At 42.4% G+C, this 27832-nt stretch overlaps 1 protein-coding gene across 2 annotated transcripts; it reads right to left on the bottom strand.

Moving 5' to 3' along the window:
• Nucleotides 1-747: 747 nt before the first annotated feature.
• Nucleotides 748-27398, bottom strand: CKMT2 (creatine kinase, mitochondrial 2). 2 transcript variants are annotated; one of them, XM_054810814.1, is made up of 12 exons: nt 27231-27371; nt 21080-21304; nt 20826-20899; nt 16406-16578; nt 14538-14736; nt 13255-13350; nt 12307-12528; nt 10002-10087; nt 7386-7509; nt 5133-5267; nt 4654-4779; nt 748-979 (listed from the first exon to the last, which is right to left on the bottom strand). In XM_054810814.1, exons 4-12 carry the CDS (start codon nt 16555-16557, stop codon nt 860-862), a joined length of 1260 nt encoding a protein of 419 aa, XP_054666789.1. In that variant the 5' UTR covers nt 16558-16578; nt 20826-20899; nt 21080-21304; nt 27231-27371; the 3' UTR covers nt 748-859. The 2 variants fall into 2 exon arrangements, with proteins under 2 accessions (XP_054666789.1, XP_054666787.1); XM_054810812.1 differs by lacking the exon at nt 21080-21304 and having other exon boundaries at nt 27231-27398.
• Nucleotides 27399-27832: the final 434 nt, after the last annotated feature.

Here is a 27832-nt window from a genome sequence, read left to right as displayed (position 1 = left end):
GATTGACTGAGCCTGGTCCCATTACCTGGAACCTGAAAGCTACAGGAGAAGACTGGAACAGACCATGCTTGGCATGTTGATGTTGGATACAGTATATCAACAAGGTGATTTGCCTGCTGATTTTTTGGGCCAGCTTGCTGCAGCCCAAGGCCACAGGCCAGAAATGATGCCTGAGGGAAACAGCTGAGAAGTGACCTGGTGAGTTCTCCAGGAGTGAAGAAGTCTGAGGGTTTGGGATGACCTGGTAAAGAATTTTGTGTGCAGGTCAGTCCTGGACAGAGAAGAGACAGCTCCCATGCAGAGACACCATTGAGTTCCTCATGACAGGTCAAGTGGTGGACTTCAGAGACTGAACGCACGTGCGGCTGCCTACTCCAGTTATCTGCTGAACTCACTATGGTGTCCAATGGTTGCTGAAAAAGCAGCAAGCACTTCACAGCACCTGCCCCTCAGGCTGGCAGATTTCGGCTGCCTGGACAGTCGCTGGAGAGAAGTGCATCTGTGAGTGAAAATCGGGTGCTCATAGGAGACTTTGTAAGTATGGCCGTAAGTGCAAATGCAGGCTAGAATTGAGGATTTGTGCTTTTTTGCATTACTGAGGTAGTACTTTTCTTATCACCAACCAAGCAAGAAAGGAAAGCAGTCCCCACAAAAGAGCGTACCAAGGTGGTTGTATTGGGTGCATCCCAGTAAAGCAGCATGAAGACTAGCTTCTGCCAGTGCAATCAGGCATCTAAGGAGACATCAGGTATCAGGTAGTGTTTTATTACACAAGGTATTTATACAGAGATATACAGAGGTGCCTTTCTGTCAGAATGGCAGCCATATTTTCCATCAGTTGCCACCATCAGCAGCAAGATCACTTCCTGCCAAACTGAGGCAATGGTGGTGGCACTTTGATGTCTTGACCTTTTTCCAGTTTCTTCTCACAGTCAACTAGATAATTGACCCCATCAATGACAATCTGGACTAGCTCCACCTACAAGAAGAAGAAAATAGTAGTTATAGAAGCTTTAGCTAATGCTAGTAATAGAGGAAGGGAATATTGTCTTGTACTACAACAGCTGGTAAAGCTGTAAGTAAGGATGGTCACGGCATAGAGATGACACACCCTGTGGCACAGGGAGTATGGGTCGTGCAGGTCTAGTGGAAACCCATGGTAATTCCTTTCTCCTGTTTGCCCTGAGTTTGCACCACCAGCAACAGAAATTTTCAAATAGGCCCTAAAGTTATTTTCACCAAATTCTCCTCCTACTCATATTCCTGTAGGAACAAAGCAAGCAAGCAACAGTCCTAATATAAAATATTTAGGCATGAGTTGAGAGACTTATTTCAAATGGGACCACCATGAGAGTAAGGATCGTCCCCAGACGTTTGCTGGGAAGTAGTATCTGGCACAGCCGGGGTGCTTCTCCATTGTGTTTGCCACGTTCAACATACAAGGATGAAGAAACCAAAAGAGCAGTGCTGTGTCTTCCCAGCGACCAAGCCTGTACCACCCCTGTGCTTGCAGAGGCACTTATTTGTGTGAGCACGGAGTCAGATGGTGGTGCAAGGAGAGGAGGACAGAGGCCCATTGCCCTGATTCACACCAGCCCTGAATGCCGCTGAAGGCATGGGTAGGAGTCCTTCACATGGCTGGGAGGAGGGCAGGACCACCTGTTTGGCCACTGCCATTTACACTACCTGAGAAAACTCATCAAACCAGAGTCTTGTACTTTTTCACAGGCGTGCCTCAGGGCCCTCTGTTCCCCTGCAGATGACCACAAACCCTGCTGTGATGATTCGTCAGCTGTGGGGAAAGATGTCCTACACATTCTGCCAAGTGTGCTGGCATCGCTGAGGTGGTTTTGCAAAGCCCAGGACCCACTTCTCTGAAGCAGAGGCACTCATCCTAAACTCATGCTAGCTCTACATCATCCATCACTCCTTTGTCTTCAGCTCTTGGTTTGCACTGGCAGGGGTCAGATATGCTCCAGGTCCGAAGCAGCACCAAAATTTGCAATTCTATGTGGCAGGGGTAGTGGTGTCTTTCTAACCTTTTTCAAAATTGCTGAAGAATACAAGGTGCCTTGTCCCCAGCTGACTTTCTTCACAGGCAGGACCACAGGCCCTGTGGTATTGTTAGCCAGCAAGCTATAGCACTGATTTTTCTTAATCTTCATGAAATGGTTCATTAGCGACCTTTAATGACTGGGTTGTTAAAACCGAATGCGAAGACTAAATCGCATTGTGTCTTTATTGTGACAATTGCTGATTTTCAAGGGATTTGTTTTTACTATAAAGCATTTCAGTGGCTTAGCAGTTTATTTTATTGTCTTTTACAGATCAGCTGTGTTGGGAAATCAGAGGTCTGAATTTGCACCCTCCAGGAGAAAAGGAGTTTCATATTAAGTTTGCATTGACCAGTAACTGAAACAAAGCAAAAATATAAACAATTTTGTCTTGCACCTTTGGGAACATAATTCAGTTCTGCAAACACATTTACCAAATAATGAAATTTATTTTATTATGTACTGAAAAAAATATGTCTTATAATAAAACATTTCTATCCCCTTGAGTTTGTCTTGTCTTATTTAGATTTCAAAATCTTCAAAGTAGGGATTGAATCTTATCTATTGGCTTAATCCTTTGAATCCTTGCTATGTGAGGCATCACTGACTTTAGTGGAAGTCTTCATATAAGCAAAAATTTGTAGGCTTGGGCCATCTGTCAGTAGAACTCATATTTATTAATCAGGCCATGTAATCCTTTTGTATTAATAGTGTTATTTTACTATAAAGCATACATGATGATGTTTCAGGTATCAATAAATGTCTTCGTAACAGAATGTTTTAGCAAATAATGCAGGTTAATAGTTTTTAACTTTATTTCAGTCTAGATCCAAAGGAACATAGCTGCCTACATGAAACTCCAGAATTTAAGATTTCCAAACCCCTGTCCAAATGCTCCTTGGCTGTGAAGACATTCTAGAGCATGTCTGAATAAGAAAGCACAGAAGACCTGACTTGGTGCATTATCCCAGGGTTATATTCGTGTTATGAAAACCTACCAAGAATCTGGCTGAACTCAGGTACTGAGCTGCAACACAAGGACCAAACTGCATCTATATCTAAGCTGCCAAAGCTTCTCGGTGCTGTGCTGAATAAACACACCTTCACAGCATGCTTTTCTTTGCAATCGAGTTTTAACATGCAGCAAAGGCCCCAAGGTAATTAAAATTTTGCTGCTGGGCAAGTAGGCAGCCCTTCAAATCCTGACATATACAAGCAGGTTGGCCTCGGAGCCCAAATCGTGTATTGCATTGCTAATGGAAAAAAGGGTCCTCAGGAGACATCAGTCCCACCAGGGCCTGCCCAGTTGGCCATAGCTGAGAGGTTACAGCATGCGCCTGGGGGTGAAAGACATATTTGACAGAAGGTTTGAACCTCTTGTTTCCTATCCACTAGCAGAGTGCTCTAATGACTGGACTTACAGGATCCTTGCAAGGTAAATTTTTGTCTCAGTTGTTCCTGACGTGGCCAAGGGTGAACACAGCCCTGGTCTCAGTGAGACCTTACAGCCTGTGACCTAGAGTAAGGGTTTGGCTCAGGCAGAGCTAATGGGAGGAGGCTGCAGCTCTTTGACATGGCTGTTTCTCTCCCATCCTCAAGTAAATTTGATCTTGGGAGCTGTTCTGCTTTATAAAATACTTAAATATGAAACTGGAGTGAGGTCTGGGACCCAACTCTCCCAGGAGAGCAGCAGCAGCACCAGGCTGTAGGGTCATTTCCACACTCTGGCACAACAAATCAAACTGAAATAGCTTCAAAACGAATTTCTGAGATGAACCCATCTCATTGCAGCCTGCAGCCCAACATGGAGGGCTCAGAGCAGACAATTAAATCTTTGCCCTGATTTAACCATAGGTCTCCCATGTCCTCTACTCAGTGCCACAAAAGACACATGAAGGTTGTACCAATTCCTTCTTCTCAGTTATTTTGGAGTGAGAGGACTGGCCTTGTCCTGCTGTCTAACTGTGGAGAAAGTGCATGACTGAATACTAAAAGGAATACAACGCCTTAAGCCAGTCTTGCTTCCAGTGCCTGATTCCCCATGTAGGTTAGGACTCAGTCCCTGCTTTCCGCAATATTTTGGCAGCAGGTACAGCAGGTACCTGCCCAATGTGTAGTAGCTAGCTCAGTACCCACTGTACAACTTAAAAACATGTCTCACTTCCCATGTCCAGCACTGTAGAGCCTGCCAGACACCGCTCTGATAGCTGGGCACTCCAGCAGGCAGGTAGGTCTAAGCGTTGTGCTGTGATGCTGAGAAACATCATCCTGAGGGATGTGTGTTACCAAAGCCAAACCTTTCCAGCACCTGCGTGCTCTCAATGGAGGTCCTCAGCACATGGTGCAAGCAAGTCACATTTGTGGAACTTGCTCAGGGTTGTTTTGTTTTCATTGCCATAACAGGAATATTTGTCAAGCACTTCATGCACATTAATAATATTTCTTTGAGTAAGCATTTCCATGGGACTAGATTCATCAGGAGTAAAATCTGCCATGGCTCCACTGAGGTCAGTGGAGCGAACCCAACCAAAGGGAAACTGACTCATATCAGAACAGATTGGAGCTAAACAGCAAGGAAAACAAAAAAAGAACAGGTTACCTCTGAGCGACCCATGCGGTCCAGGTTGGAGATATCATACACATCTGCTACAGCTGCCGTGTCCACTCCACCAGTGCCACGCTTTTGCAGACGCAGGTTTTCCAGGATTTTTGTAAACCTGGGATCCTATCAGAAGACACGGGTTTGAGCTTAACACCTTTTACACTGTGTGTTGTGCAAAATCAGTGCAATGCTATTATCCATGACTTAATAGCATCTCCAGAAAGGCAGAGATGGATAGTTTTCTCAGTCATTGGATTACAGCCTGTCTTGGTGGCTCTCTGCTGAGTAGATTAATTTCCATAACAAATACAATAATTTGCAGAATAAAAGTGTGCTCAATTAGTCATACATTATCCCTGGAACCTTGTTACACATCATGCTAATGTGCAGTCACTGTAAGCTGTCATTTTTCATTTGTTCCTTTACAAATCAGAAAGGCTGAATTATGTCACTGGCCTTTTAAATGACTTACGTACCTTGCTAAGCTTGGGCAGTTTAACATGGACTCCAGCACGTAAACCAGTTCCCAGGTTGGAAGGACAGGTTAGAACATATCCGAGACGCTCGTTCCACATGAACTCCCAGCCCCGTTCTTTAATTAATCTTTCCACCTATGATGGAAAAAAAGGAAAAAAAAAAAAAAAGCAAAAAGGGCAGCAAACAAATATCTTAAGAAGTCTGCTTATTGCCAAGATACTTTTCACCATGTGTCTGTGTTGATGAACTTCACTAACACCAATGGAATTGCATAAATTTACACCTGAGTACAGTCTGGTTTGGATCAGATGCAAATGTTTGCATTCATCAGATACCAAGATCCCCAGTGCATATTACAAGGATTTCTTCACCATTTTCTCACAACCACTAGCTTGCAGACTCTTTGTCACTTTATCAAAAAGCTCCTTGTCATGGTGGTTTGGTACAGCCTTAGCCTGTGAAACCATATCTTCACATAAGAATTATTGCTTTTGCCATGTCTTTCTAACCTTGGTTGCAACACACAAGCCCAAAGGATTCTAACACTACAAAGCAAACAAAAGGACCTGAAGCTAAGTTCTGTGTAATTTTCAAGGTGATGCCATGACTCTTAGGGGAGTATACTTGACTTCTAAATGCCACACTTCCATTATAAAGAGACAACATAGCTTGTATATAATGCTTTTCATTACTAGAGCTCTGATCATATTAGAGAATGAAATAATTATCCGCAGAAAAATCACGAGGGTCTATTGACCTTTGAATAGGCTGGTGCTATGTTCACTCATCTACACTTCCTGGACTTACTTCTGCAATCCAAATAAAATTTCAATTCAGTTCTCCTCCAGAGGACAATGAGATACATAAACCAGCTCATGCTCACAAGACCTCTGCCAATATAGGTGAACACTTCCGTTCTGCAGAAGAATACAGGATAAAGGACTCTCCTAACATCATTTCTGTATTGTGTGAGGACACCAGAAATGCTGGTGGGAAACTACACCTGATTTCTCACCTCAGACACCTGCTCTGGTTGCAGTTCCTCTGCTTCCACAATCAAGAGATTGCAGTTCCCTGCTGTCCCTACATGGCCTGGCTTTTTTTTTGGCTGGGGGCTATGAAGTGACCTGGAAGCGATGCACAGCTGTATTAGCTCTACACTTGCTGGGGATTTTCTGAGACAGGGGTGTCTCTAGAAAGCCAGAGAAGCTGTTTTGCCAAGGTCAGATGATTGAAACAAGTGGTCCAAGGCTCAACATGCATTTCCATACCCAGGAAGAAAAGCAGTCTGATGGAGACAAATGTTCTTCTTCCACAGGTCAGATGAAGTAAGCATGCCAAGGGCCCCAGTGAGGAGTAATACTTGTTTTATGCAGCCAAAATATTCTTACAGTCTTGGAGACGATATTAAGCCCATTTCAACCTTTCCTAGCTTAACCTCTAGGCTTCCCTGTATTATGGCAACCCATCCAGGAATAATGAGGACAAGAGCAGTGGAGAACAGTGTTTGGCCACGTCAGTTCTTCCACAGCACCTTGTGGTATTGCCTGTGGGACACAGTAAAGTCATCTTTCTCTGTTAAAGCAGCTTTTTCTCTGGCAGAGCAGTAGGCAGGGCTGCACTGGGCCCAGAGCCAGTTTGGGCCATACCCGGATTGTATAGACAAAACTGTTTTAACCCACACGCCATCTCATGAAGGCTTTTTTATCTTTGTGAATAGCTAGACCAGAATAAAATCCCAGAGCCCTGGCTACCAGTTCTTAGTATTTTAATCACAAAACCCCATATCTCCCCAAAAGTGGCAGTGGGCCAAGGGGTCCTAAGCCCTGAGTCCTGTGCACAGCCTCAGCAGCATCCACTCTGCTCCCAGCATCAGGGACGAGAACCAGGTGGCTGGGTCAAATAAATTCTTCAGTCAGTCAGATCAGGCAATCCAAATAAAATGCTTGATTTATGAATTCCCACAGCCCATTGGAACAAAATGGCAAAAAAGGGCTATATCTTTAGCCAGCCTGTGCTTAAGATTTTAATGGAAAAGCTACAAAGACAATTTTTTTATTTTTGCCTACAACTCAGCTAGCAGTTTGCCCATGTTTCCTTCTTAAACTGCATTAGTGTGGGTTGCTATGTGGACTGGTGTTACTTCATTTTGTTGTTCCCGGAGATGTCAGTTCAGTATGACCCACAGTAAGCAGTGCTGACAAGAGCGCAACAATGAACTAATAGGAATAATAAACTTATTGAGACACTACCTCTTTTAAACCACGACAAAATCTTTCAAACACCCGTTTCATGTTGCCACCCTTCTCCATGGAGATCACCCTGGTGTGGTCCTCTTCATTAATCCAGATGAGAAATGTCTTGTCATTGTTATGCCTGGTTGAGAGGGAAGGAAAAAGAGTATCTTTAAAAAGACAAGCCCTGAAAATTACTTCTCAGTATCCTTAGTTTTATCACAGTGTTTCAGGGCTGTGGAGAAGTTAAGCACAGCAAAATAACTTTGTTCTTCAGAGTTAGGGATTTGGGCTGCTTTCACAGTTGGATCTCCCATGCCAATGGCATTACTTGGGTTTCTCGGGCATAGCGAGAAGAGCAGTTTTTCTGATCACATCATGCTGCTGTGGCACTGAGCGAGGAAAAACATGTCCTCTAGCACGAGCACAGGCAAGCTCTGCATCCTCTGTCACCAGGGACAGGTTTTATTGTTCTTAGAAAACTGTGGAGCTAGGAAAAAAACCTAACATTTCCATGCTGCTGGGGGCCAAGCAATATGTCCTTACTTAATTGTATTCTCCCCTATATCAAATCCCAGTGTCCTCTGTATCGCTTGGTAGCACTGGATTGCCACATCAGTCAAGTTATGTGTCTGAGGACATCAGCTGCATGTTGCTTCCGGACAGCACATTAGCGATGCTGGCTTGTCAGTCAAGATAAAAATGCCTGAAGATACCCACTATTGCTTCAAACAGATCAGTTGTGGCTAGGTTTATTAAGTGCTGGGTCAAACCTGAGGTCACTTTTCCTAGCTTTTTCTCCACTTTCTCTGTCTTCTACTACAGGCTTTCTGTGGCACGTAGAAGATGATTGATGGGATCAGACTCATTTGTACAAACAGTGGAATATTACCAGGCTTGAAACATATGAAATTTGAAAGGTCAAGTTCACCAAAAGCCTGACTTTCAACTGGCCTTTTACTGTGCCTCCTTTGTTCCCACACTTGTAGTTTGCTAGTGCAACACTGAGCAGGTGTAAATATCCTGTGCCCTGACGTTATGGTCACTCGAGGTCCAGTTACCTTGTCTTCAGTTACTTACATATGTTTAGGGGAGGGTTTTCCAAACAGTCTGATGTTGGCCTGACTCAGAACTAAGTCTCCCTGTTGCTTTAAGGAACATGAAAGCAGGCCACGCTGAGTGCATTTAAACTGTGCCATTGCCACCGGTGAGGTCAGTGTGAACAGTCCTGCAGCCCATCGCAAGGACAGGATTGCAATCTTTATAAGCTAAAGAATTTCCAGAACATGTGGTCTTTTTGACAACAATTTCTTGCAAGAGAAAGGCAAGTTTTCCAAATGTGGCTTACTGAAATACTTTCCAATCCTACTAATTTTTTTCCGGTCTGCCTGATATTTCACATGTAAAACAAGCCAAAACTCAGGTCTGTTTTATTCAGGAGATCCCTGGATTGTAATTGTCTTGTTGGTACTTCTGTTTGTTTGCAGAGACAATGACTTTGATGCCTTAGCTTGATCCTTTTCGCCTTCCTCTGATTCACATGGGGACCAGGGAACTAATCTGAAGCTTGTTGAAATAGAAAAAAAATCCTCACAGATTTCCAGCAGGTCATCAATTTTCATGGATCATCAAGTTTCACAGCGCCTGCTCCCCAAAAGAAATCAGGTTTAGCTCATCGCAGTAGTACTGATGGTGTCTCTGAACATGAGCCAGTATTGTCAGACACTGCTTGGAGAACAGTTGGGGGTTTTTTTCCACATAAGGTCCCATTCTCTCTGAAAGTTCTGAACCTGCCTAGGGCAAGGAGATAGGCTAGGTGATTCCTCAGAATCCTTTTTAGCCTAATTTTTCAGAACTAAAGCATCTGGCAATGCCTAGACATATACCAAGATGGATACAGATGCTATGCACTGCACAGCTGCCCTTATCCTCTGTTAGCGGGTGTCTGTGCTGATCTCAGAGCTGTTATCCCTTTCTCTCCACAGAAAATATTGTATTTGGGCACAAAATATGTCATGTGTTGTGAAAGTAGAAACAGACCTAGAACAAAATAGGAAATTCAACTTCTGTATCTCTTTTTTGTCCAGTTCATTTGGAAAGTAAGGGTTACTTTCAGCTGTGGGAATTAAACTAACATTGTTTCTTGACAGTGACGGGGGGGCGGGGGGGGAGAAATTTGCAATGTGCTGTGCTGCAGCTGTATGGCCGGTGGTTCCTAGCTGACAGCATGGCTACAATCTGGTGTTTGAGCTGCTTTTGTAACCTCAGCTCTGCCGGCTGCATGGTGACTCACGGGCTTTTTCCCAAATCAAATTTTTATCTAGAAGTAGAAAAAAAAGGAGATAAAAACCCAAAGAAGGAGCCATGCCTATGATGCTGTGTTTTGTGGATGATGTTAGCGATGGCTTCTTGAAAATAAAGGTTTTACCCATTCTGTTGTTCATTACTGGATTTTGTTTTTCTTTTTTTTTCAAATTAAGCAAGAATTTTACTTTATATTTTTTTTTTTTTTAAAAGCAAACCGAACATGCTGTGAGTATGGGGACAGAGTTACTGCAAGGTTAGGACAAGCAAGGAGATTTGTAACACAATCTTTAAAACATGACACAAGCTTCTGCATCTCACGCAACATACCAGATTCCTCTGGCATCTGGCCAGTCACGTGCCATCCCAGCACACGTTAGCAAAGGGGACACTGGCTTATCAAAGAGAAAATGATCCTGGACACCGAAATGCAGCCAAAGGGAGAGAGAAAGAGAGAGAGAAAACAAAACAAAATTCAGGTTTTTTCAAGGAAGCTGTGTAACGCTGCCTAATACATTTTACGTGAAGGCAATCAATGTGCAAGTAAATCACATAGTGCAGGTTGTGAATCTGGTTCCTTCTTCTGAAAACTAAAAGCACTTTACCGAGCTAATTTTCTTAAGTCTTGCAGATTCTCACTGACATTGGTAATATGACCAGGTTTTGCCAAAAACATTTTTCAAAGGTAAGACAGAGCACAGAGATTTAGCAATTTATTCCAAGCATGAAGTCAAGGTAGGAATTAAATCAGTGCTAAGCTTGACCTTTTTGAATCACAGACTTGTTCTTTTCCTTAACAGAGATGCTATTTCTGATTTAATAAATGTAGCACTTGCTGTGCCATTGACTTGCCACATTCCAAGTCATTTAGATTTTCTCTTAACTGAGTTGTTTTTTTTTCCCAAAGCAAATAAGTATTTGATTTTCATATGTGTGCTGAAAAATTATTAGTTCTTAATTCCTCAAATAATGCCGTGTTGCATGTTGTGTGGGAGTTTTGCAGGAGGGGGTGTTGTTGTTTGTTGGGTTTTTGGTTTTTTTTTTTTTTTTTAAATCTAGGGTTTAATTAAGAATAGTGAGGCAAGCTATCCAGAATAAATATGACATGGTAAACAAGTTGATATGCTTTACTTCTTTTTCCCCTTAGTGAAGAATTTTAGGTTTTCATCTTTGAATACCCTGTGATGGACATGATGTAGCCAGAACCCCAGCCATGCAGAAAGAAAAGGTACAGAGTTCTCTTTGTTCATTACAGGAACACAACATTTCTTTCCTCAGCTTGCTCCACTTGACAGTTTTGCTTGAAAGAAAAATTCCCCTTTTTGTAAGAAAACAGCTGAGCACTATTAGTTTCCCTTATGTGCATATGGCCCAAATCTGCAAAGTACCAAACGCCTTCTGTGCTGAATGCCATTCAGCTATCACTGATTTGATCTTACCGAGATCAAATGGTGCTTATTGAAGGCTGGCAGAAAATCTGATACCATAGATGTTCAAGGTCCTAAAGTACTGGAGAAGGTAAGCAATAGTATGAGTTAAAGATGGAATCTGAAGTTACAACATTCAATGCCCTGATTTCTATATATTTGCATTACCGTAAAAACAAAGAAAACAAGGTAAAATGCTGAATCAGTGAAGCCTGTTCCACTTCCCAAAGGACTTAGCCTTAAACCGTGAAGGAATCATACTCTCCACACTCCTATTTTGACCTCTGCTTTCTGTGGAGCTCTCTCCTGCTGAAAAAGGCAATGAAATAAAACCTACAATAGGTCATCAACGTCTTGTCAATAAACATATTACCAAGGACATTCAATTAAAAAAGTTACTGACCGTACATAAATTCTTAACTCCTGGTTAATCCAGACTGTGACACCTAGTTCCAGGGTTATAAATAGTTATGTTACTTCATCAGCTCCCTTTTGGTTGATGTTATGGATTAATGTGCCATGAATATAGCTAACAGGGTACAGCCATTCCTTTGGATACTTAAAAGGTTTGTTTGACATGTCACATGCTGTGACAAAATCCATGATGAAAATCCTTGTGTTTCCATCTGTGTGACAATGAAAACTCTCGTTATGGGCCTGATCCTCCAAGTCCTGAAACACAGTTACAGGACTGAGAAAAGGTCACCTGGGTGCAGTTGGCTACAGCCATTTTTGGGAAATTAGAATAAGTGTACTTTTGACATAAAGAAATTATAGTCAAAGTCCCCCACCCTGACAGTCTAGAACACAGATAATATGCTTATTTCAATGTAATATTTTCAGTTAGAATGGTTATTAATATAGAAAATATCAATCTTTGCTCAAGGAAATGACCAAGAAAAAGTCCTGAACTTACTTCATTATTCGTCCAAAGAGGTGACAGCAGCCAGGTATATTTGATTTGACACAGATCTTGCTATCTGGAATATAACTCCACATTTTGGACCTGCACAGTTGTGTACTTAGACAAAATACAAACCCTGGATGATTTGCCATTACATTAAAAATATTGACAGGCTATTAACTGCTGGATTAATGCTGTGATTATCCTCCTTAGCTACACAGGAAAGCATGTGCCCCAAAGAAAGACGAAAGTTAAGATAAACAAGAATAAATGAAGGTGGTGTCAGCACTGGAGCTATACTTACATCAATAAGCTGCTGCTGATCCCTCTCAGACATATTGGTCAAGCTGTAGTACTTTCCAGAGAGGTCTCCTTTCAGGCCAGAGAGTGCAGTGACCACAACGTTCTCCACCTCTCTCCGCTCTGCCCTGGTGCAGGCAGGAGGAAGGCTGAGGCCACGGATACTGCGGCCAGTACGCACCCGAGATGAGAGGACATAGCGCTCATCAAATTGACCATGGGTGATCTGAAGTAGGAATGTTTCATTAGTCCACACACAGCCCTCATGTTGTACTCCGCTAAAAAAACCCCAATCCCTTCATACAACAAGAGGGGCATCTTTCTGTCCAGGCATGATGACCTCTTCATGAGATCACAGATACTCAGGATACCAGGACAACCTCAGAGTTTCAGACACCAGGAGGTTATTTTTAGGAACAAGTTTCTTTGGCTCAATGAAAGTTGCAGAGTAACCAGGTAGTCCTTCATGGTCCCAAAATATGAAGGAATCTGTGTGGCTTTTGGAAATGTGGATATGGGTAGAGGCAAGGGACCAGGTACAGAAAATCCTTTGAAAGAGGAAAGCCCAAGAAGGTGCTAAACCACACTGTAGCTGAACTAGGAAGGAAATATTAAGCAGCAGGTCAGGTTTGATCATGTGTATGTGGGCATCACAGAGTCAACTCCTGCTTTCATTCCAAAGCTTAGACACACACTTATCTGTAAGCTCATGAACAGACCCACGGTGCCAAGTGAGACTGTGGCCCACAGTACAGTTGGGACTGATCCCCCTGCTAGGAACAAGGTAGGGATGCAACTGTCTTGTTGTTAGGACCATGAGTGGCATATCACTTTCCTTGACCCTAAAATTAACATCTTTGGAATTGGATCAGGAAAACTATTACATACTTTATCATCACTGTAAGAAGCAGCCCTGAGCCTTTATTTTTTGATTATTTTATTTCAGTCCTACCTTGGATGCATCCAGGTCCGTGTGGTGCTTCATTGTCCGTGGATCATAGCCATTATGTCTTGCTTTAATGACAGGGTCAAAAATCTCAGCAAACACCTATGGAGTCAAGAGAATCTAGAGAGTCTGCAGCATCATCGAAATGATTAAATGCACCAGCTTCAGCCACAGGAGAAGTCCTCTGACACAAGCTCCTGGGTGACAGACGTAAAGGGGGCTTTGCAAATGCAGACAGGAGTAAATATGAAAAGAAGGGGTTCTTTTGACCTAGACAGTGCTCTGCAGCAGTTGCTCATCTTTGCAAGAAAAATAAGGTGTAATTGCGCCTTACTTAAGTTACAAGCTTACTCTAGTTACCACAGACAGGTACTGGATGTGGTGGCAACTACATTAGGTTTCAGGATTTACTACCAGCCATAACACACACTCAGAGTCCCCAGGCAGCTTGTCTCGTGTTTTTAGGTCATGCAGAAATACCGTATGTCTTCACAGACATGGGATACTAGTCCTCATTAGCACCACTTGGCTCAGGTCTGTCAACACCAATCACAACCACACCTTCATGAGGATGAGGAGCAGTGGCACATTTAAATGAGTAAAGGACAGGAGCTTATAGTCCAGAACATCAGATGTCCCAGTCCATAATCAGCAGTCCAGTGCTTGGGATGTTGTTAGGAGACAGTATAATAATAGGTACCATTGTATAGTAGACTGAAGGAAGCAGACCACAGAGGTCAATAAAAATAAGCATTTTCTTCTCTTTTCCTTTTCTCCTCATTCCAGAGTTAAACAAACCTGTCCATCCTAATGCTGTTTGTCTTCGGCTTTCATCATAATCTAAAGCTGTGGCTTAATGATGTCTGGCACTTCCCAGAAGACATTTTTATTTCACTTGTGCCTCTGCTGTTCCACAATGTAATTTCCAGGTTACCTTTATTTTGTGTGTCTCAGGGTTGCATAGCTTTGCCATAAACTTAGTTTAGCTGTAGGAAGGAAGGCAGCTGCTGGATGCAGGTAGCAGCTGCTCCCAAGCAGGTACATTTTATTAACTTCAGTTGCAGCAGAGAGGGCACCCATAGTAATGCCTCATGTTCATGCATTTCCTAATGTGGAAGAGTATGGAAAACACCATCTTCATGCACATGGCCTGCCCCTTGTGTACTCTCTGGGATACAATTTATCTTGGGAATGCATACCCTGCAGGGAATCTGTCTTCATCTAAGGAGCTCTTGTGAACATTACCATGAAAAATTATCAAATACAACAGTATTGTGGAAATTACTTACCTCATAGGATTCTTCATCACCTGCAACCATGCCAACAGTTTTAATGAAAGGATGGCCAGGATTATCAACCCCGGTTTGGATGCACTGGTCCAGGGTGTAGCCATTGGGAGTCATCTTGTCCCTTAGCTTGGAGTAAATGGCCGGTGTGAGGCACTCAGCCATGCAGTTGTTATGTTTGCGGAGATCAGGATAGTCTGCACTGAAAAGAAGAAGAATCCCAAGCAATTATGTGGTACCTTGAAGAGTAATCCTTGCTAGGCTACAAAGCTGTTAAAGGGATCATGAGATACAGAGTACACAGCATGGTTTAAAAGTATAATTAGTTTTTGGTTTATATGTTGCATTGAATTTTAGGAAGAGAGGAAGATTCAGGTCACTGAAAGTACCCCACTTTGCACACCAGTGGGCCACCACACTGACAGGGAATTGCAGCTTTCTGCTGCTCAGGGCCATCAGGAAAATGAATCCCAATGAGCTCTGAAAGTGCACTAAGCCCCATTAAATCTCTGCTGAGACACTCTTTTTCAGAAATAAAAGAGCTCTAACACTGTTCTGTTCAAGTAGGAAGGCAATTAAACTGAAGAAGTTCTTTGTAATTTGGAGCCCAGGTGCTCTCACAGTTTAGTGGACATCAGTGGGACTCTCTGATCTATGCCAGCTGGGAAGTTCATTCTTCTACAATATCTGGGTTAGCTTTTATGATATTATTATTTACAGAAATCTGCATGGTGTACTAAGCCAAGGAAAATAAAGATGTTATGCTTTAGCAAGGCATTTTTGTAACTGAGTCAGACCATATCTACCTTGTACTGGTAATGATTTGCTTTATGCACAACTCCATTATTTCTATAAAAATATATTTTATCTAGGATACTATTCAGTACTTAAAAAAAAAAAGTCTGTCAGACCCTGATCTGTATAGTTTTTCACAAGTATGGCCAGCAAAATCAACCTACAGAGAAGAAGGTCTGTGATTAGTTTCTAATCATCAGCCAGCCAGTTTGAAACAGTGAGGAGTATTTCAAGTGCAGCAGTTATATAGGACAGTTCTTTACTACTTGCAGAGTGAAAATATTTTCACATTTCTTAATGGCAGAGTCCATATAATTAGCCAGTAGAGTGGAATGGAATGGAATGGAATGGAATAGAATAGAATCGTTTAGGTTGGAAAAGACCTTTAAGATCATTGAGTCCAATCGTTAACCTAGCACTGCCAAGTCCACCACTAAACCGTGTCCCTAAGAACCACATCTACATGTGTTTTAAACACCTCCAGGGATGGTGACTCAGCCACTTCCCTGGGCAGCCTGGTCCAGTGCTTGACAACCCTTTCGGCGAAGAAATGTTTTCTAATACCCAATCTCAACCTCCCCTGGCGCAACTTGAGGCCATTTCCTCTTGTCCTATCGCTTGTTACTTGGGAGAAGAGACCAACCCCCACCTGGCTACAGCCTCCTTTCAGGCAGTAGTAGAGAGCGAGAAGGTCTCCCTTCAGCCTCCTTTTCTCCAGGTTGAGCTGCAAAGTATTTGATAGCTGATGAGATAAAGGACTAATATAGTGCTCTGCCTAAAATTTGAGACATTTCTTAGGCTTGTTATTGTTTTGGAATGGGTTTTTTTTAGTTGATATTATCTCACATCCCTGCTTTCTGGTCTTGAAGGCTGTTGTTTGTGCTACCTAAACCTGGGGTTATTAATAAAGGGTGCTGTTTTTCAGGACGTCAGTCCACAGAGCCCATGGACAGACACAGAGATGGTGTGACACATAAGGACTCCACAGCTTTGACTTCCTCAAAGAGTTAAAAACTGCTCCTAGCCCAGTAAACAGGGTGCTGTGCTCAGCTGTCTGCCTAACCCCAAGTGCTTACCTTGGAGGGAAGAGTTTCCTTTTTTCCTGAACAGCAGCCTTCACATTTTGCTGGTTGAGGAGGTATCCGGTGGTTAACACCCCTGTGCCTGCAGCTGCAAAGAGTGCAGTGGTTGCACGGCCAGCCAGGAGACGACAGAAGGTGCTAGCCATTCCTCTCGGAGGATACGTTGTCTGGAAGAGAAGACAGCCCAATGTCAACCCATAAGTCCTCAAACAGTGGAAACAACAAGTAAACCCTCATTTTTAATGGTAGCTCTGTAAAAAAATAAATTTATTTTTATTATTGGTTTGCACTTATACAGTGTGTTCAGAAAAATGGTCAGTCTGTGCATGTATTATTTCTATACCTGTACCTTAGGTAGAGTTGGAAATCAGTTGGGGTTTTTTGGTGCTGTGTTGAGCACACAATTCTAAACCCAACATCCTGAATATTTCAATTGTTTTAATGATTTAGGGCCATAACTGAACCCTTTATCTTGCTTCATAGCAACAACACATTACACAGAAACATCTTTTCAGTGGCCAAAAAGGTACAGTAAGGTACAGTCACATGTGGTAGAATGAGGCATCAGCTGGGTCATTCCTTTCAGTGCTATCACCTGCAGAAACTCTTGTGCCTTCTTCATGCTTGCCTTACCTGTTAAGCACTTTGTGTGCTTTTCCTTCCATATGAATAAAGTTGGGGTAGGCTTGAATTCATTATCATGGGAAGAGGGATATGCTAGGGACCTGAAAAACCTCAGTGACATGGTAACTGGAAGTAGAGGTCAACACTTCACTGCCTTTTCCACTGTGAGAATACACTCCATCAAACGGTGCTAGTGAAAGCAAAAACCAAAACAAAGGTAGGCAGCTCTTCAAACCAGTGGTCAGAAACTTATGAAACACCTTGTCAAAGGTTGATGTGGGTGCAGAAAGTGTGCATGGCTTCAGTGAGAGACTGAACAAGCATGTGGAAAAGAGATTAATTGTGGACTTTAAGTAGACAAAAGAAACAGGTTAGGAAGAAAGACATGGACTTGTTGGAGCAAGACCAGAGGAGGCCACGAAGCTGATCAGAGGGCTGGAGCACCTCTCCTGTGAGGAAAGCCTGGAGAAGAGAAGGTTCCAGGGAGACCTTATAGCAGCCTTTCAATACTTAAAGGGGGCTTATAAGAAAAATGGAGAGAGATTTTTTACCAGGGTCTGTAGTGACAGGACAAGGAGGAATGGTTTTCAATTGAAAGCAGGTAGATTTAGACTGGACATAAGGAAGAAATTTTTATGATGAGGGCAGTGAGGCACTGGAAGAGGTTGCCCAGAGAAGCTGTGGCTGCCCCTGGCTCCCTGGCAGTGTTCAAGGCCAGGTTGGATGGGGCTTTGGGCAACCTGGGCTAGTGGAGGATGTCCCTGCCCATGGCAGGGGGGTTGGAACTAGATGGTCTTTAAAGGTCCCTTCCAGCCCAAACCATTCTATGAATCTGTGATTCTATGAAAATTCCCTGGTCTGAAATTTGAATGGTCTATTATTTTTTCACAGCAACATGTTCATAGGGCAGCTGTGGGTTTGGGATTCTGTCTGGAGTACAGGAGATCTCTAAGTCTAGCAGAAAAAATAGTATGTTCTGTGAAAGTCTGATTTTTTTTTCCAAGAATTATAGTTTGACTAGAATTACTGGTGACTGTGAGTTCCTTGGGAACATGCAAATTCCAATTTCAATCATTGACAGAAGCTTATTCTTAAAACTGGACTCCAGTAAATCATATTTGGGAAATGGGTGTTGAAGATACAAGAAAAGATGAGCTTTTCCCCAGGATATGCTGCTTCAGTTGTCTTTTCAAAGTTTTAAAAACTGTAATTGTTTATGTAATTTCTTCACCATTCTTTTGGATGTTAAACTAAGCACCTCAAAGCATTTGGTTTTATTTTCAGTGAAGGAAGTGTTCTAATGTCCAATAATTGTCATGTAGATCTGAGTTAATTACCCCAAACCTTGTAACTCTTTGCCTTTTCCACTCCTGTCTAAAGACAAATGCAATGTTGCATCTATATTTTCTCACTTGGTGAAATTTGCTTGCATGGTTCTCTGTTGCAAAACAGTATCTTCTTTGTACTTTAGTCACTTATATGAGATGAGAAACAGAGATGTGTTTTAAGTTTGAGAGCCATTTGTTTCACGTCTGTATCTTTACACCTCAATTTTGTTATTCTGTCTCCTCCATGCCGTTGAAATGCAATATACATTTATCTCACTTTCCTTCTAGATAAAGGTGATGACTGATTGACAGAAATGTCAATATTTTTTCACTAAAATAATTTCCCTAAAACAGAAATGAGGAGACACCACACAGGGAGGGCATTTTTTTTTTTCCCCATTAGGAATACATTGCGATTTCCTCATCTATTCCGAGTCCTCGAGAATTAGTTACACAGCACTAGAGTATAATGAAATACGTGCCAACTCCGGGCAGGGACAGGAGGCAGATTGCTGTCTTATCTCTGGGAGTGGCTCCCCTCCATCCATGAATTTGTTTAGGTGAGTTGCAGGGCAGGCTCTCATGACGGCAACAGGATTTCTCCCTCTCAAAATGCAGTGGGAGAATGTTTGAGTGTAAATCAAAACCAAATATGAGGTTTGTGATGGAGGTTTTTGTGCTGCTTTCTTTTCTGTGTATTTAGCAGATGGTTCTTGTGCCTTTTCACAGTATAGCATCCCCATCCTACACTCTGGAAATATTTGCTTATGACTAATCTGCATAGAACTATTATTATTACACCAAAGTGTCTGAGAAACAATATATGTATTTTCATCACAGCTGTATGTATTTATAGTTCTGTTTCACAGATGCCATCTTTACTGCAAGGAATTGGCTGGCAGTCAAAGTCCTGTCCTGAAAACAAGAAGCCGTATCAAAATCCCCTTGTAGACAATGACATTATGACTTCAATGACCCCAGGCACTCATCGGCATCTGCACCAGCCTGGATTTTTTGGGAGCTTCTAAATCCTGTGTCACATTAAAGGACAAATCTGGTCCGAACATCTGATTAAATTAGAGGAATTGTGTGCAGTATGTATTTACAAAGAAGCGTGAGGCACAACATTATAATTATAATGCTTCCGAAATAACGAGAGCAGTGCATCTATTGACTACAGTGTATACCACAGCCTAACAGGTAAAGCTAACAGCCTCAGACAGGTCATTATATTTAGCCATGTCACATATCTGCTGGCAAGGCTGCACTGTGTTGTTTGCTATTTTCACTTAACCTCCATTGCTTGTACGAATGCAATGTGACGGGAAAGCCCCATCCTTTGTAACAGCAGCTATTGATTTATTGGCTGCATATTTTTCTACCTTCAAGCCTTTCCCAATGGTCAAGGGTGCACAATGTATGGAAGCAATGTCCCAGCCATAAAGTTACTCTCCACATCTGCACGACGTTGTGGTCTGGGACCGGGAGGTAAGCACAGCACGCTCTTCACTGGGCACTTGGCATTAATTTGTTCTGGAGGAGCTGAGAAGCACACAGGAGCTCTGTGAGGGTAAAGGATGCTAGAAGCTGCTCTCCGTGATTTCTTGGGGAGGCAAACCATGCTCATTGAAGCTGATAAAAGCTAAATGTTGTTTAGCTGCTGATTCAATGCTTCTTGTACCCTTTGCCTTGCCCTTGCAACATAAGAGTGCCCGATCCTGGGAGCGGCTGAGCAGAGCAAACCTTCCGCAAAATGTGGTGTGCAAACAATACTCTGAGTGTCTGTGGGTAGCTTGGCATCCCTGACCTTCAGGCTGAACTACACTGTGTTGCCTGAGGTATAGGATTGTAACAGAAATCACAGCCTGTGAACAGAAAGAGAAATAAACCACCTGGAAAAAGAAATAGATGAACCTGGGGGAAAGGGAAAGTTTGAAAAGGCAAACAGACTTCCTTGGTGACTCAAACGGTGAAGGCTTTGTGCCATGGCTGATCTAGGAAGCACAGGGACGTTGTACCTTACTCCTGCTGAATGAGTTTGAGTACCCCCTCCTCACTCTCATTTATGCCTGTCTTTGACTGGATGTGCAATGCCGACTTTAATCCCTGAAGCAGACCCTCTCAGCGTGGAGAGTTTCATTGTCCCCTCCTCCCTTGTTCAGGCAGCATCAGAGGGTTTCTCACTCTGTCAGGGTCTGATACATTAAACAGGCCTGTACCTTTGGGACAGAATGACTGACTGTTGGACATCTGATCAAAGGCAGATTTTATGTTCATGAAATTGTTTTTGTTTTCAAATTTCGATAAAGTCCCACAATGCAAGTATTTTTCTTGTTGGCAATGTTATCTTCCATTGTGGCTGCATGCCTTGTCCCCAGGACAGTCTTGTTTTGTTGGATCATAACCAAAAGGAGACCTTTGTGGAAAAGGTCTCCCTTACCCTGAGGCAGGCTCTACTTTACCTGACAGATGCTTCTCTAACAGCTCTTAAAAGTCTCCAACACTGGAGATGCCACAGCCTGCGTAGGTTAACTACCTAAAAAAAAAAGAAAAAAAAGAAATGAGAGTAAGATAGGGGTTTTTTTAAAAAAAAAAACAAACAACTAATATCTAACTACACATCTTGTTACAAATTGAAGCCCAGCACTCCTCATCCTAACATTTTCTTCCCCAAACTTTGCAGTTCTGTAAGCAGAAGTTCAGTTTCTGTCTTTACCAGTAAATGCCTCAGCTTTTTAAACCCAGTCACTCCTGCAGAAAAGGTGACTCTGCTGACAAGGTGACCTGACAAGCATCAATCATAGCATCACGTGGCTGCTGCCTGCAGGAACTGGGAGACGACAGCTGGCCTGATCTTCTGCTCCTTAGGTAGGACCTTCTGATTGTAGCGTGGCATTGCCATCGCAGGGACCATCATTTGTGACTGTCAAATGCCAAGGCTCTAGGGGAACATGAAAATTAGAATTTCTTATGAGAAGAAAAACATCGTCTGGACTGCAGTGGAAAGGTGACTGTAATCCTTTTTATCAAAATAACTCCTAATTCAATAAACACTTCTTGCCACAAGGGTGGGCTATAGTTCTGAATATAAACGCATATAGTACTGCAGCACAAACTGAGTCCATGTTATGCCTTGTACGGACAGTCCACATCATGCAATCAAAATAGCACAAATAGACTTGCACAAAAACAAGCTCACCAAACAAAGTTTTTACATAATGAGGGTACATAATGAACAAGACATTTTATTTGATGGGAAACAAGACCATTTTGTCTTAGTTTTCACTTTTTCCCCTGTAAAAATAGCATGATTTCTAAGTAATGCATTGCTTCAAAACAAACATTTCAAAAAGATCCATTTTGAAAGAGTTTGAAAGGAATGCTCTCAAACAAAAAAAAATTCTCATCAAAGCTATTTGTCAAATCTGACCTCAAATTATTAACAGACTCAACTGGTTTTTCCCCAGAGAAAATGTCAACCTGCCCTAACAATAAGTTTGCACCATCACGGACTCTGTGGATTCAGAGAAATGTAATTATCCCAGCCAAAGGTGTTGTTAAAGGTGGAAGGTTTTTCTAAGAACACTTTAGCAGAAATACCATGCTGTGATTCAGGTTTCACTGCACACTATCATTAGGCCTCCACTGTAAGTATCTCACTTTCATCAGGGAAATTTAACCATTGCACAGCCTAAAAAGTGAAAAAGCACACTTTTCTTTTGTCAGAGTTTCCTAAGGATCTTCCCTTGTTCTCATGGTGATAGAAAATCAATTTTCTCATAGATGTCTATAGTGCACCTGGGAAGGGGAAAGACTAATTTTTCAAGATCAGAAGAACCTTTGTGATTATCAGTTTTAACCCTTGAAAAGGAATTGAGCGCTTGCCTGTGCTGATCAGATGTGCTAGAAGGAAAACACCTGCATTGGGAAAGCATCCATCTTGCATTCAAAACTACCTAGAGAGAGTATGGTATGGAGAAGATAAAGGAGTTCCAAGGGTTAATCAACCTGAGTTAAAAACCAAATCAAACAAAACCAAACAAACCAAAACAAACAAAAAACCCCAAACCAAACCAAAACCCCATAAAACAAAGCAAACCACCACTTAATTCTGGCCTGCATTTGTTTGTCTTCAGTTTGAATCACTGGCCTTTGTTATTACTTTTATCAATTTGTTGTAGAAATTTCTACTCATTATTTGTTCCACATGTAACTACTTAATAACTAGCTCTTTTTTATGGTTTTCTCCATCAGTTTTTTATCATATTTTCAAATTTATTAATCACTCTTTGGCTCTACCCTGAACTATTTCCATTTTGTTTCTTCCTCAACATCCTCCTGATACCAGAACAGTCCTTTCATCCCAGTAATGGTTGTACCAGATCCCTAGCATGGAAGCAGCAGAGCATCTCTCTGCTAAGTAGCTTATGCATTTGGAGACCATATCAGCCCCTTGGGACCGCAGCGGTTCACTAGAAGTGCACGCCGTGGTCACTGCTGGCCCCATGGTCACACAGTTCCCTGAACTACCCTCGCGGGTAGGGAGTGATGACTGTAGTCCTCAGCATGGCTTCCTGATGGGAGCAGTCAGGGAGCTGTGTCTGATACGGACATGAATACATTTCCGAGTAAGATTATGTGATGGGGTTGTCTGCAATAGCAGGAACCTGGTTAAGCCTCTATCAGTCCCATGAATTTTTTTACTATTCCTTTCACTTTCCCTTTAAACCGAAATGCTTCCTAATAAGCAGAGAAGTTTTCTTGTCTGTTGTAGGATTCTGAATACTTGAATTGTTCTCAATTTATGATTTTCTACTTAATTTTTTTTTCTCTGCTAAGTGGCTTATAACGGCACCAACCTTGCAGAAGTTGCAAGTTCTTTCAACACACCACAAGCTACATGTGAATTTGGACTTTAACTCAGTAACACATAAGACAGAATTAGCTGCATCTAAACCTGCTCTGATTTTTAGTTCTGTGAACATCTCTTCTTCAGTTGTCCAAATGAGATCTAATTTCTATGGTCTTGTACTTTTTTTGAGGTATAAGCCTTAATAATTTTATTTTATAGATTTTAACAAGATTCTTAGGATTCATGGCATGAGACCTCAAGCATGAGTCACTGAAATAGTACTCTGATAGTAGTAAGACTGTTTTCCCACAATGTAATGGGTAGGCACATTAAGAGTCAGCTTCTTCGTTACTGTTTTGATGACATAGGGATTTCAGCACATTGTGTAAGAAATATTCAGAGATGTGATCTAAACTGAACTGTTTCAGTGTAAGTCTACGATGAAGCTGGAGCACTGTATATATTCTGTATGCAGATCAACAGAAGCTGACGCATCAGGAGACACAGCAGTCCAAAGTGAATACATGAGAACTGGTATTTTGCTGTGGGGAAATACAGATTGGAGCACTAGCTTAAGTCCACAGACTAGGACAGCACTGACCTTGTTGCAGCCTGATGGAAAGAAGAGCAGGCAGGGAATATCAGGGAGAGAAGAGCATGAGGTTCTCAAATCCCTTAGCCGATGGCAGCAATAGAAAAAAATGGACCTCATGAGCACTGCGGTGCCAGCCTGTGCTGTAACTGGGACGGTGCACCTACTTCTGCTGAACATGGCACCACTGTTGGCTTTGGCTCACCAGCTCTCTGATGTGAGTGCCCAGGTTGCTGCCTCTTGTGCAATGGTCCCATTCAAGTCATTTATCTCCTGCTTTTACTTAGCACAATCAGGGCTGGTCTGCTCTACTGTCACCCAGCACTTACAACATGTCTGTCTTCCTCTCCTTTGCAGATAGCGTGGTCTTCAACAGTGCTCACAAGTGGGCACCCTTTAACTGATGAAGGTGCAGGGTAAGATATAAATGCCTCAGCTGTACCCATCCAGCATTAGGTGGATTTTCTACACGTAAAATGGCAGGGAAGATTTTGGGTTTTTTCTTACTAGTCAGGTGTGCTGCAAGACACTTCGAAGGCTCCTGATATTTGAATTTAACAGCTTTACAAAATGTTCGGACAACTTGCCTTGCACATTTCCCCCTTATTATGCCACTCTGCTTATACTTTGGATACTGGCTTTGCCTCATGATAACTAGTTAAGATGTCTTTTGTATGCCTCTAGGATTACGCATGCCTTTGGATGCCAGGGCATGGAGCACAGCTCAGTAGCTCTGAGAATGGAATTTGTCACTGGCAACAGGTCCTTTAAAGTTTTATTTCCAAGGTCGTTTTTACCTGTACTATTACTCGGAGAAAGCAAAAATACTGTTGTACAGGAGAGAAGAAACACAGAGCAATTAGCTCAGAAACAGTTGCTGTGTATCCTCCATGCACCAGGTTCCCTCCTTCAGTGGACGGTTCTGATTAACTCCTTAGAAGTCATCTTGTTGATCAATGTCTGCAGTGGCTAATCATGAGGGGAGTAAATGCAACATCGACTTAAAGTAACAGCCACTAATCTGCACAGCGTGTAGTGTTAAGTGTCTGCAAAAACGAGGTTTCTTCGTTCCCATTCCCTCACCACATCGGCACCATAAAAGGTAAAAAAATTCAGAGTCAAATTTGCGTTGCCTTTTCCAAAGCACTATTCCCATATGCCGTGATGACTTACGGCCAGTGAATCAGCAACACCTGTCTGAAAGGTCATGATCTTAGAGGTCATAGCCTTTATCTCTCTGCTGTCCTCCAAGACGTGCTCAGCTACCTGTAACCAGCCTTCAGGACGTCGATATCCTGCCAGGAGTGTATTTTGGGTTTAAAACTGTATTTTAATGTATGTATCACCTACCATGCACTGAAGGCAGAGACAAAGGCCTGCAGCAAGATTTAGCAGAAGTCACTGCTGCGAATCTGGTGCTGGCTGAGAAAGAGCCCAAAGGATTGCAAGTACCATTTAAGGTGGAGGGGCTGTTTGTAGCCACAGTTTGAACCCCAGGATGAAAAAAAATGGAGAATGCCTATTTCAAGCCTTAAACCAGTTTCCCCTCTTATTCATGTTACACAGAATAAAGCCTATCTTAAAGGTGAAGGTACTCTCCAGAAGAAATAAGGCTTTTGTACAGCAGGTCCCTCACCAACACTAAAAAATTCCTTCTTTCAAATCAACGACTTAAGAAGACTTTGACATAGCAACACTTCCCGTGCTGCTCTGGCCGGAGCCTGCAGAGGGTCTCCAGGACATTTGATTCACAGCTCCCACTGTGCTCAGACTGCCTCAGCCGTGTCCCACTGCACGTGGAGACCCTGTGATCTGCACACAGGTGAAGCTGCTGCATCCCTCTCCGGGAACTTCAGAGGAGAGTGAATCATCAGAAATGCACAAACTGCCTCTTTACCCTTTAAGGAACTTGTGAACTTTACTGCTACTTTTAATATTTTTTTAAAAAGCTTTTGCTATTAATTCTTTACTTTCTTGAACTTCTTTTTTGAAGGGGATGTTGTCAGCTCTGTTTTTCTCTTAATGTATTTGAACACAGGTCTTGGTTATCCTATATTTCACGCTAGGCAGAACACATGCTTTTAGCCAAGGAAGGAAGGAAGGTACAAGGGTTACAGTGACATTTCTAGAAATAGAACTAGATTAAATATTTGAACCATGTCATGGGTGGTATTAATTGCCACACCATGTGATCCTGAGCGACATTTTGGAGGAATGGCAGAGTCATAGCTAAAGTTCACACAGGCTCATAATCACAGATAATGTATACGCACGTCTCAAACTGTTAAGCTGTTTAGCTAATGGTATCACTGCAGTGAGCTGAACTTTCACATGGTGGAGGGAGAAGGAGGCTGGTCTGTTATATTTGAGAAGTAATTCCTTTGAGTCATCCTTAGCTTGAGCTAAAGCCTACAGATGCCAGTGGAAAGTTTTCTCTGCCCATCTATGGAAGTTGCTGGCACCTTAGAAACACCTGCAATAAATGTCACAAGAGACTATATGCATGACAGTCCATTTTTAGATGCGCAGAAAACAGTTTATGTTGCTCTTGGTTTGCTGTAACACTCTACAGGTGCAGAGGATAAGTTATAAATTAGAACATTAATTCTCATAAAACAACTTTGGTGGGTTTGATTTCAGTTTCTCATAGCTCATCCTGAGCAAGACTCAAACTTTTCTGACTGTTCTGGGTTTAAGATGAAATCTCTGGAGTGGAGAAATAGTGGCAGACATCAGTCTTAACTGTGCCTTTATCACAGCATGGAATATCTCTACAAAAAATAAACTAAAATTCAGTTTCTTTCTCCTTGTAATGCCAGAGGTCAGTGAATGGTTATAAAAATCTAATAATCTGGGGGAAAAAAATCCAAACTATGAATCTATGAATGGATTCATATGAATAAAGAAGACATGGAAAAGACTCTTCATAGATCAGACAACTAATACTTAGTAACTACGTCTTAGTAAAAGCATGATTTTTGATTTCTGTCAGCTGAAGTTCTGACCTGTCAGACCTGACCTGGTGAGACTCAGAAGCCCAAATTCTCCCACCAAAGCCCAACCAAGGTGCTGGGAGTGCTTGCCCTTCTGAATCACTGCAACACTATTTTACATTATAAACCCCTCATCTCTGCAGTGCCGAAAGCTACAATCAAAATCGCAAAAAACCCTTATTGAATTAGAGGTGAGCTTTTTACACATCTGCAAAGGGACTTATTTTTCCCTTAGACTGTTACTTAAGGATTTGAAGCAGCTGCACAGTGGGCTGACAGATTTTTTCCTGCACTAAGTAGTTATGCAAACAAATAAATTATAGCCAAATTACACCACATCCTGTGGTGTTTTGAATTCATTTTTAATATCCCCCATATTCAAAATGCTACCATTTGAGGCAAGAAAAGCAATATAGGTAGTTTAACTGACCTTGAAGCTGAAGGTAGAGATGTCCTGCTGCCTGCAGCGAGCCCAGAGTGTAAAGTGAATAACAAGTTGGTGCACTGACAGGAGCCCAGGTAATATGAGAGGGAGAAAAGGAGGTGAGGGAAACAAAAATAATCGCTGCAGTGGCCAATCCTATTTCACTGGGTTGCAGGAGTGACATTTGCTTGCACAAGGGTGCCCTTGAGGACGTAAGCAGGATGTGGCAGGAGGTGGACACGTAACAGTTGGGTGATAACAACATCATCTTTCAAACACTTCTCAAGGGGAAAGGGGTCACGTCACCAAATGGTTGGCTGGATGCTTAACTGCAACGAGATGCACCTCCGCTGCTTCGCCCCCAAGGGCCCGTTTAGTGACAGCCAAAAGAGAAAGGTCAAGAACAGCTTCTTTGTTGGACTGCCTTGCCTGTCAGAACAACTCCTGAGAGACACGGAGAGTGGGATAAACCCACCTGCATGCATCCCAGGTGGAAACGGGTCAGAGCAGGGAATGGGACCCAGAATGAGCTGACATCACAGTGGGCTTTTCCTCCCCACTGACTTGTTAATTCATGACATTAGTTCCTGACTCTTTGTAAAGGCAGA

The sequence above is a fragment of the Grus americana genome, chromosome Z (genome assembly GCF_028858705.1).
Source record: "Grus americana isolate bGruAme1 chromosome Z, bGruAme1.mat, whole genome shotgun sequence".
Lineage (NCBI taxonomy): Eukaryota > Metazoa > Chordata > Aves > Gruiformes > Gruidae > Grus > Grus americana.
The sequence above is the reverse complement of the archived record's forward strand: the minus strand, read 5'-3'. Positions and strand labels throughout refer to the sequence as shown.